Genomic DNA, 10,718 nt, shown 5'->3' on the forward strand with positions numbered 1-10,718 from the left:
TTCTTTTGTACATTCCGTGCACTGTTCAGCCAACTCAATCTTGATGAAATAAAACTATTGAAACTTCTTGTACTGTACTATTTACAATTAATTAGTATTTCCTCGTGCATTGTCTGCTTGTCATTAACTATTAATCAAGCAAGGTTCAGAAAACAGCAAAAGATTGAATGTGATGAACAGATTCATTATACAAAAGATAGAGGTTTAATTGGAAAAGAGTTTCAACAATAGAAGTTACTTATTGATTGATGATTACTGTTTAGATAGTACTATGCTATAAAGGACTGATGTTCCTTTACCGCCGTTTCGAATTCCTGTTTTTATTATTTTTTTTATCATTTATATGATAGCGTCCTGATTATGTCTTCTTTACTGATCGATAGTTATCAAACAATTATTAAGTTTGGTTGGTTCACCAAACCAAACACTTTTTGATGTTGTTTAACTTCACGCCAACTGTTTTCATATCAATAAATCTATGAATATTATTATAATATTGTGGAAATTAGAGTTAAGAAAACATGGCCATTGGGAGTTGATCAATTGTAAAACCTAATTATGACTGACAGACATAGGGTCTATTCTGAATTCTCGTCTTTTATTTCTAATGCATTTAGCTGAAACAAATGTAAATAAAAGAAAATATACGTATATCATCAATGAGACCGCAAACCAACTATTAAATAGAATAAAAATATTTGTATAGGTTAACGTGTGGTCTTTGATACTAGAAAATATTAACAAAACCATATTTCATGCTTTAAATCCAACTAAATTCCAGACATAGGGGGATTGCATCCTATCTAACCTAAATAAAGCAGACTAACAAAGACGTGTAATCAATACGTCTGAAGGAAAAACGATACATACGTTTAAACAGACTGGGGGACTTGCGAGGTTTCAGACTTTAAATAGACATCTTATTGTACGACGAGATCTAATAAAAGTACTGTTCTCAGCGTTCGTTGATCCAAGGAATAAAAAGCGATCAAAATGCATAATAATTGTTAGTTAAGAAAAAGATGAATTAACTCCATCATTTCTTATAACTGAAAACCAAAACACAGCTACATTTAAACACTATTGAAAAGAAAAGTCGCAGTTTGAAAGAAGTAAGTTTTAAGAACCTTATCTTTTCGATTAGAAACATTGCAATTTGTAAAAAAAAATAGAACTTTAAAAAAAAATGGTAGTGAACAATTTTGTCTTTTTTCAAGCTTAAAGCATGAGTACCAAACATTTAATCCATACATTAATCATGATCATAATATCACATTTTATTCCGTCAAAGTTAATATTTTAAAAAGGGGGTGTTTTGATACCTGTTTCTAGTTTGAGTGAAATGACTATCATGACTCAAAATATCTTTTTCCTGTTGAGGTGGATCATCACTATGTATTTCCTCAGATAGAATTTTCTTATACTTTGCAAAATGGAGATTTTGCCATATTTGTTTTAAAAATATAATCAAAAGTATGCTATTTTTCAAGCTACAAGTCTTCCAAAATTGCCCAATTTTGCATAGATTATTCATGAAAAAAACACGTGTAAAATGTGATTTGTAGAGAAAAATTGTGAAAAATGAAAATAAAAAACTCGATTATTCATGGTTAAAACTTTTAACATAGGATCTTTATAGACAGACTATATTATCTTATGTTTATCGCATATGTATTCCTCTTGTTATCGATATCAATAATAATCAATTTGTTGTATGAAATATTTTGTTTTGCACACTAACTACAAAAAAAAAGAATGTATCCATAGTACACGGATGCCCCACCCGCACTATCATTTTCTATGTTCAGTGGACAGTGAAATTGGGTCAAAACTCTAATTTGGCATTAAAATTAGAAAGATCTTATCATAGGGAACATTTGTACTAAGATTCAATATGATTGGACTTCAACTTCATCAAAAAATACCTTGACCAAAAACTTTAACAAAAAACTTTAATCTGAAGCAGGACAGACAGACGAACGAACAGACGCACAGACAGAAAAACATAATGCCCCTAAGTGAGGGGCATATAAAATAAAAAATTTAAAATCTTGGTTATTTCTAGTTTGATTTTTAAAAACGAAAAAATGGAGGATGGAAACATGGAATGTGTCAAAGAGAAAACAAGGCCACTAATGGGTCTTTAACATAGCAAGTAAATCCGGCACACGGAGGTGGGCTTCACCTGACCCCTTAATTATTTTGTACACCAGTTCAGCAAAATGGACACCACCCTAAACTCCAGTACATACAAATGAACCAAAATTATCACACAAAAAAAAAACACACAAGACAAACAAAGGCTAGAGGTTTCTGACTTGGGATAGGTGCAATAATGTGGCAGGGTTAAATCATGTTGTGTGAGAACTCAACCCTCCCCTAGTTTCTCTAGACAATATAGAATAAACAAACACACAGTAAAACTCAGTTTTAAATATGTGCATTTTGTGGAATTTTGAAATTTTATCTTATTTTTCGGTTATGTATTTATAGTAATTATACGTGTAAGTATAATAAACAAAAATGATTGTGTTAAAAAATAACTGTAAATCAGTTTGGTTACTGACTTTGATTTTGTCATGTTAATTGCTGGAAAAGTCATTTTTCTAGTGTCCTTGCATCGTCATTGACTGTAGTCCTTTTTGTGTATTCTTTCATTAGCTACTTTTACAATATTTGAATTGCATAAAGTCACAGTTAAACACAGACGATGTGATTGCAGATTTCTCTTAATGTGTTGCTATTTTTATTTAGCAAGCTCTATCAATATCCACGTTTAATTTCAGATATATAAGCTTTTTAAATTTAGGAACATATACTAGTTCACTGAGTTAGCATTAAAAGAGGGGCAAAAGATAACTAGAGGGACAGTCAAACTCATAGATCGAAAATTAAATGTAGATCTGATATTGGTTCAGGCAATTTCAAGATCAGCTTTGTCAATACGATTATAAGTTTACCTCAAAGCTTGAATCTAAATAGTAATTGTACTAAAGTGGTCCAATTTTGGATGTTGAAAATGAGATAAGCACTGTTAAATGAATTAATGGGATCACTACCTGGAGGAAGTGTTAATAGCAACAGCGCCTTATGTGTGTACCCTATAAACCTGCATGTATGTGGTGGTCTGAAACATCAACCAAATGGTAATGACAAAGAACTAACATGGGTTGTCTGCTATATGAAAATATTATGGTCAAAGATATATATATATATACTTACTAGTATATAAAGAAAAGCATTACCAAGTTCTTTATTTAATATATCTCATTGAATTACTTGAATAAAAGGTAATCAGCTTTAGCCTAAGAACTGTAAAAAAATGATCATGCATCATCTGTGTATGAATTAAAATTGGTAGTGTCTGTGGCCGACTTTTATGGCCAGAGATAGCGTTTAGATAGTCATGTCTAATCTGAAAGTATGTCTGTTGGTTTTTGTTAGTCGTTTGTGTTGCTTTCTCGTTGACTTTAAAAACCTCAAATCTCACTTTATTCATAAACATACTCTATTACAGATATGTCAATATTAAAGACGCTGTTTTCTGCTTCCGGAATGCTGACCTGTTTTCAACTTATTTGAACGAAACTATAAAAATATTTTAAAAAATACACCTCATGCCAAAAGAATATAAATGTTTAGCTTTTAAGGTCCACTAAACTCTATCAGTGATCTCTTGGTAGTAAGTTTGATCGCTTGCCAATGAAACCATCACTTGTTATAAAATCTCCCCACTTTAAAAACATAAGAAGATGTATGATTGCCAATGAGAAAACTTTCCACAAGAGATATCAATAATGTGGGTGTGGATGTAAACAACTATAGTTCATCGTCAAAATATAAAACAAGTCAAACGAGAAACTCAAAGGCCTGATTAATGTTAAACAATAAACGGAAAAACAAATATGACAGACAGCAAACAATAACAACCAAGTAATAAAGGGCCACTGACTTGTGATAATCATATTCATAGTGTGCAGGGTTAACCCTGTTTGCGAGCACCCAACCCTCCAATAATCAGGAACAGTTTTTATTAAGGGGCCGGCTGAGGACCACCTCCTGGTGCGGGATTTTCCCGTTGCGTTGAAGACCAATTGGTGGCCTTCGGCTGTTATCTGCTCTTGATCTGGTCGGGTTGTTGTCTCTTTGACATACAGTATTCCCCATTTCCATTCTCAATTTTATTTAAATAGCAAACAACGTAAGAACAAATTGTAAAACCCAGTTGGAAAGGGCTCAACTCGAAAAGATCAGCACGGAGTATATAACCAATTAACAAAAAGACACTGAGTTCTCATAGCTAGTTCAAAGCTTAGTAATTACAGTTGATGAATAAATACTGTTGGCACCGACTAAAATATCAATAAGTACACATCCGATTACTAACCAAAGTGAAAAGTGGATTCAGTGTTACAGTCAAAGCTTAATTTATATGGTGTGTGAGTACTGAGATCGTCGCAAATTACATGAGTAGCTATTTGCTTCGAGGAGCCTGGAATTTTCGTTTGTGAAAAAATATTTAACATAAAATCATTTAACACTCGTCATTCTTATTTTTTTATGAAACACTGTTGGATTCTAAATCTTAACATGTTTGTTCCAGAAGGTAAATGAAAAAAATATATATTGTTTTCTTTCTAAAGTTGTGAAGAAAAAAAATATACATTAAAGACTTTGAATCTTGCAATAACATTTTTTTATAAAGAACAAAACATGTGTTTCTGGAACCCCTCCCCCAACAAAAAATAAACTGTCTGTGCCCTTAACACAGGGGCAGAATTCTTTCAAATACCAAGTAAGAATGTGACTAAGTTGGTTACTCTAATTCAGTACAGTTTTCCATTTATAGGTAACTTACCAACACTATTTTTGAGAATTAGATTCTTGGATTGTAAAATAGCAGAACACAATCTCGGTCTATATCTTTATTCAAATATACAAATTTTGAGACAGGAAAGTGATTCATTTGTAATATTATTCTTTTAAATTGAAATAATTATGTATTCAATTTGTATTGTATTATAACAATTGCTTTAAAAAATACAGCACATTTTTTGTATAATTTTATTTTTTTCAAATTTGGCAAATAAGGGGAAGCAACTCATATAACCTTACTTTAACTACAAAACATTTTTATGAATTACACCACTTTCCGCAAAATATATATTTGTATAGTTTTAGAATGTTGTTCATAGATAGTAACAGACTTGTTTTTCAGAGAAAAACTTTGTGTTGCAATTAGTTGCAGGTTGTTCACTAAATTGACTAGACTATTATGGTCTCACAGTCTGTATGTCCTGGATTTGTTGAGTATTTAAAAAAAAAAAACATTGAAGTTCAATCAACAGGGTTGCCTCGTCTATTTGAATCGATGTGATAGTTCATGTACCTCACCGTCATGAATGAACGTTTCTCCGTGTAATAACAAAACAATGTATAATGTTCCACTTTTTATTACTAGAAAGAAACTTTGATAGATAATAAAGATGAAAACGATTATATCCCACCCAATACGCTCTTTTAATTCTACAGATATAATGTGCATATATATATAAATATGAATAATTAAAATATTTTTGAAAATAAGAATGAAGTTCTTTTCTAAGCAGATGATACAGCAGAATTATACATTTATATTTAATTTCTTTTCACAATGAAGATAAATGCATGTTCTATAAATTGAAATAGAGAAGTGAATCAATTGTCTACCGTAATGTGATTGAAATCGACGTTCAATACTAACGTTCACGCATTGAATTTACATACAGTATAAAATTCCACTGACTCTTCTGCAGACATCACTGATTATCTGACTTTAAGAGTAACAAAACGTTGGAGGACAATGTAATTAGTTGCTTATAGGAATACATGACTGGAGATACATTGTGTTAATATTAAGTTTTTTTTATGTGTGTGTGTTAATACTTACATGCAAAAGGTTTAGATTAAAGATGAATATACCTAACATATTGGTAATTAATGGTAGCAACATTTGCATCAAATACTAAATTGGATAAAATGAAGAAATAGTTATTGGTAAGTGTAATTGTTGTTCTTTAATAATACAATAAAATGTATCTGCTTTAGTTTTAGGGGCCTAATTTCAGTGATCTGAATTGTTACAACTTAACAACACATGCATCATGTGTTAACAATAAGAAAGCAGAGATTGTATTACGATGTTTTATCTTACATATATTCATAAATAGGATAACAGGTAATTGATGAAAAAGTCACTTGATATACTATGGAATACGCAATATTTCACAAAAGTTCAAAATCTTAAAATAAAAAAGAATAACAGGATCATGCGCGTTAAGTTACGTAAGAGAGATTAGAATAAGTATTTTTTAAACAATAGTAATTCCTAACAAGACAAATAGCTAAAATCTTCTATATTCGTATCAATTTTGATCATTCCATTTATGAAACTAAGTTGGGCGAATTTTTGTAACATATCTTTGAGTTTAATACATGGTCCTTATTTAAATGGTAGAGAATTAAAATGTTTTATTCTAGTGTAGGACGAGGGAGACGACATTAAAGTATTCTAAATGAAAATAACACTTTATAATTACGTGCGTCCGAAGCGCTTTTCCGAATATATCTTCATAAGGAAAGCTCAAACCCCAAAATGACCAATAGAAACCTAGTATAAAGAATAGTAAGGTCAATGGGAAGTTAAGAAAGAACAAACTATGTTATAAATGTTATGTTTACCCTTCTAGAGCACCTGAGATCTCCCTGGATTTGGTGGGATTCGTGTTGATCAATCTTGAGTTTTCTATGTTGTGTTTTGTTATCTGTGACAGTTGTTAGTCTTTCGGTCATTTTAGTATTTTGACATGGCGTTGTCAATTTGTCGACTTATAAGTCTGAATATCTCTTTGGTATCATCCGCATCTCTTTTATAACTGATGGGTACAGCTTTAAGTATGCTCATCTGGTTTTTTACCTACAAAATAGAAGTAAGCAAATGTAAAGAGGTTTCAAGGCCCATTTGACATACAAAACAATATAACAGCGTTTCTGAGAAGTCTGATTATATTGTGGTATCCAGTAGAGAGAAGAAAGATCTAGTTCTTCTTTTTTCAGTGTAAATTTCAAATGTCGTTTCTTTATGATATTGACGTCGACAGAAGGAATTCAAAGACCATCTTATTACTGAACCTATCTATAATAGTATCGATCCGTACTAGCCGTTATGTCGCATTATTTGAAATTTAAAAACAGACACCTTAAATCATATCGCAATTTCTATTATTAAGATTTGTTTTGCAGTTGTTCATAAAGAAATTGATAATTTATGATGCTCAATGTAGACTTGCTTTACCTGATTAGGAAAGCCTAATTCAATGAAAATGGAAAACTTCTATTGTCCAAATGGTTATTATGTTTTGTTTATAAATGAGATAAATAAGTATTTACATGCATTAACAAATGTTGGTTAGACATATTCTAATACAATTTCAAAATACTGTTTGCAGCACCATATGCGAAATGCAGACTTCAAAAATTCATCTTACTTTGGTTCAAATGCTGACGAACAATTAACAATGCACTTCTCTCTAGTGTCATTGCTTTTATATAGAATGTAATTTGTTGTACATAACATGCGTTTAAGAACGTTTTCAACAATGAGCCAAAATATATCAAATATAAATAGATATCAAACCAGGTTTTGTTTGCTTGTTAGTTAGGCATTAACGCCACTTTCAGGTGGGCAGGATTTATTGGTGATGGGAGAAGGGTTCTCCAAGAGAACCACCGAACACTTGAGAAGGAAAATGGTTATTCTTGACAATTAAGATCCAACACACCTCGCCACGAGAGGGATAAGAACTCGCAACCTAAGAGTTGACAGGATAGTGATCTTTTAAATTAGGTTAAAATTTGAAAACCTTACACGATTGCCTGAATCATCATAACTCTTGTCGTAAAGAAAACTGTTTATAAATTGTTGAGTGTTTACCATTAATGAAACCGTATAAGTTGTCTTGGTGTACTTTCATTTTATTATAGAAAATATTTCATTGAAGCCAACAAAATAAAGGAAGGTCTGTAACTATCTCAAGTAACATACATCTGTTTTATTTTCAGTTTCAGATAAAAAGAAGTCAGTAAAGATTTTATAGCGTTTGGATATGAATAAACGTTCTGATAATTCGGTCAATAATGTGTCCATAAGTCCATTGCTACAAATACTAACAATGCATGCATCATCTATATCTCAAACTGATAACGAGACAACATTTAACACAACACCGGAAGTAGATAAATTATACGTAGCACCGACTGACAGTCCAGATTATTTCTTACGGAAATATTCCTTACCAGTGTTATGTGCCATAGGGTTTATGGGAAATAGCCTGTCTGCTGCCTTATTTTTAGGGAAAACGTTACGAGGATTTTCGTGTTGTATTTTCTTAGGAGTCCGATCCATCACCGACAACGGGTTTCTGATAACATTACTAATTGTATGGCTGGATTTTCTAGATGTTCGTGTATTTCACACTGTGGGAGTATGTCATATAACAGTATTTTTGTCGTATGTTTGTAGTTTTTTATCGGTTTGGTGTGTGGTGTGTGTGACTGTTGAAAACTATGTACGAATTTGTCATCCTATGTCGATAAAACTTTATTGTACATCGAGAACAGCTGTTATGATCATTTCTTTTCTAACGTTTGCATCGTTGTGCATTTATAATATTCCCTTGTGGAGTAATGAGATAGTTGATATTTACGATTTGAATTATTGCGTCACAAAGAGGACATATCAAGACCTTCAACTAGTTTTAACATACATAGATACAGCCATGACACTTATTATACCGTTAGTAGCAATGGTAGTATTAATGGTTATGATACTATTGAAGGGTATGGAAGCGTCCAAAAGAAAACTACGCCTTGGTCATCATAGAAGTAAAAACAGATTAGTGCCATCATATGGAACAGTTGCAGGACTACTAACTGCCGTGTCAATTACGTTTATATTTCTTCACACTCCTATTCATATCTTTAAATTGAAAGTAATAATCGAAACGGTTTCTGGAAAGTACAAGGTGGCGAGTCTTACAGATCTTACCATTGGGAATGTATTCCAAGTAATGTATTACTTGAACTCTTCGGTTAATTTTCTGGTATACTATATATGTGGTAAAAATTTTAGGCGAGTCTTTAAAGAAGTATTATGTAAAAAAGTTTCGTGCTGTGTATGTCCCGATGTAGATGATGAAGACAGACTGTCTGACGCAGGAACAACTGAACTCACAATTATATTGGAGAAAAGTGATGCAGGTTCCGAAAAATCTCGGTGAAAAAGAGACTGATCATTATATCGGAGAAAAGTGATGTATGTTCTTAAAACCGCAATGAAAAAGGGACTATCCATGGAGAAAACTGAAGCAGATTCAGAAAATTACGACAAAACCTTTACCTATCATTTTCGTTTTAGGAGAAAAAGTAATTAATCTTTACGTTTACACAGACCAATAGATTGATCTATCATGTAAATTTAACGATTATGATTAACCGTGTGAAACTTTTACAACAACTGCTGTTTACAAGTATAAACCTTTTCGATAAAAAACAAATCGCCACTATAGTGCAAAAGGAAAACAGTAGAATTGTGTTATGTTCAAATAACTACCCCAATCACAAAGACACCTCATTTGTTTCCAGCATGTATGTTCAATTTTATTTTGAACTGCTTATAAAAAACACTAAGAGCAAATAATCAGTTGAAACAGATTTTGATGTTTGTGTCAATTTGCCTCTCCCCTTTTGAGGTGCTTTTCAAATATTCTGATATCACTGAGGTGCGAGTTTATTTTCTTACAAGTTTCTGTTTACCATGAATGGCAGACAAAAACAATGAAATATCATTTATAACAGCCAAGTACTTATAAATAACAATAAATAATGATGATATATAAATCTGTATGGAATTGTTAATTAGTCAGATAAGTCACAAGGGATCTAACAGATTACAGACAGGATGTTAGCTCAGTATTTGATAAACTAAATAAAAGCTTAATGTTTATGTATGTATGAAGAAATATAACATTCAAACTTGATATTCAGTATGGTTCCTTTACTACTAATGTACACATTGTTATTTAAGTTTGTGCTTAAATAAACTTGAAGGACACTTGACATTTACAGAAATGATTTTTATTTAATTATGTAACAGTCTTCCCCCACTATGTTTTAATGGCTCTAAAAGAACTGAACACGAAAATCCTGGAATTAAATTGCTGTTCTACATGTAATGTCAATGCATCAATACATGATTAAGATAAATTGATTTGGCTTGAATTTCCTTTTACAGGATTGGACCTGGTTTTGTTATACTTTCGTCATGGGTATTTTATCTAATTTCATAAGAATGTTATTATAGTTTATGAGAATAATGCTGTATCATTGTAACGGTGATGCTATGTAACTTGAATTATTTACTGAAACATTAATATCTTAAAAACCTGTATTGAAAAATTAGCCAAAATTGACTCAAATTCCCGCATATTGTGTGCGAAATAAAGAAGATTTAAGAAAATATATGCCTTTAAAACGATTTGAATATAAACTTATAAATACTACTAAACATCTACCCAACAACACTTCAAAATTCATAAAGACATAAAGGATTTAACGATGTATGAATGAATTTAACCATGCCTATCAAAGATCTAATATCTTAATCAAATTTCCATTCGAAC

General features: G+C 31.5%; 1 protein-coding gene across 1 annotated transcript; it reads left to right on the forward strand.

The window, feature by feature from the left end:
- The first annotated feature begins 5,752 nt into the window (after positions 1-5,752).
- LOC127737568 (neuropeptides capa receptor-like) lies at positions 5,753-10,155 on the forward strand. Its single transcript, XM_052248400.1, has 2 exons — positions 5,753-6,036; positions 8,101-10,155. The coding sequence occupies exon 2, from the start codon at positions 8,145-8,147 to the stop codon at positions 9,315-9,317; it is 1,173 nt and encodes a 390-aa protein (XP_052104360.1). The 5' UTR covers positions 5,753-6,036; positions 8,101-8,144; the 3' UTR covers positions 9,318-10,155.
- Positions 10,156-10,718: the final 563 nt, after the last annotated feature.

The sequence above is a fragment of the Mytilus californianus genome, unplaced genomic scaffold (genome assembly GCF_021869535.1).
Source record: "Mytilus californianus isolate M0D057914Y unplaced genomic scaffold, xbMytCali1.0.p SCAF_4, whole genome shotgun sequence".
NCBI lineage: Eukaryota > Metazoa > Mollusca > Bivalvia > Mytilida > Mytilidae > Mytilus > Mytilus californianus.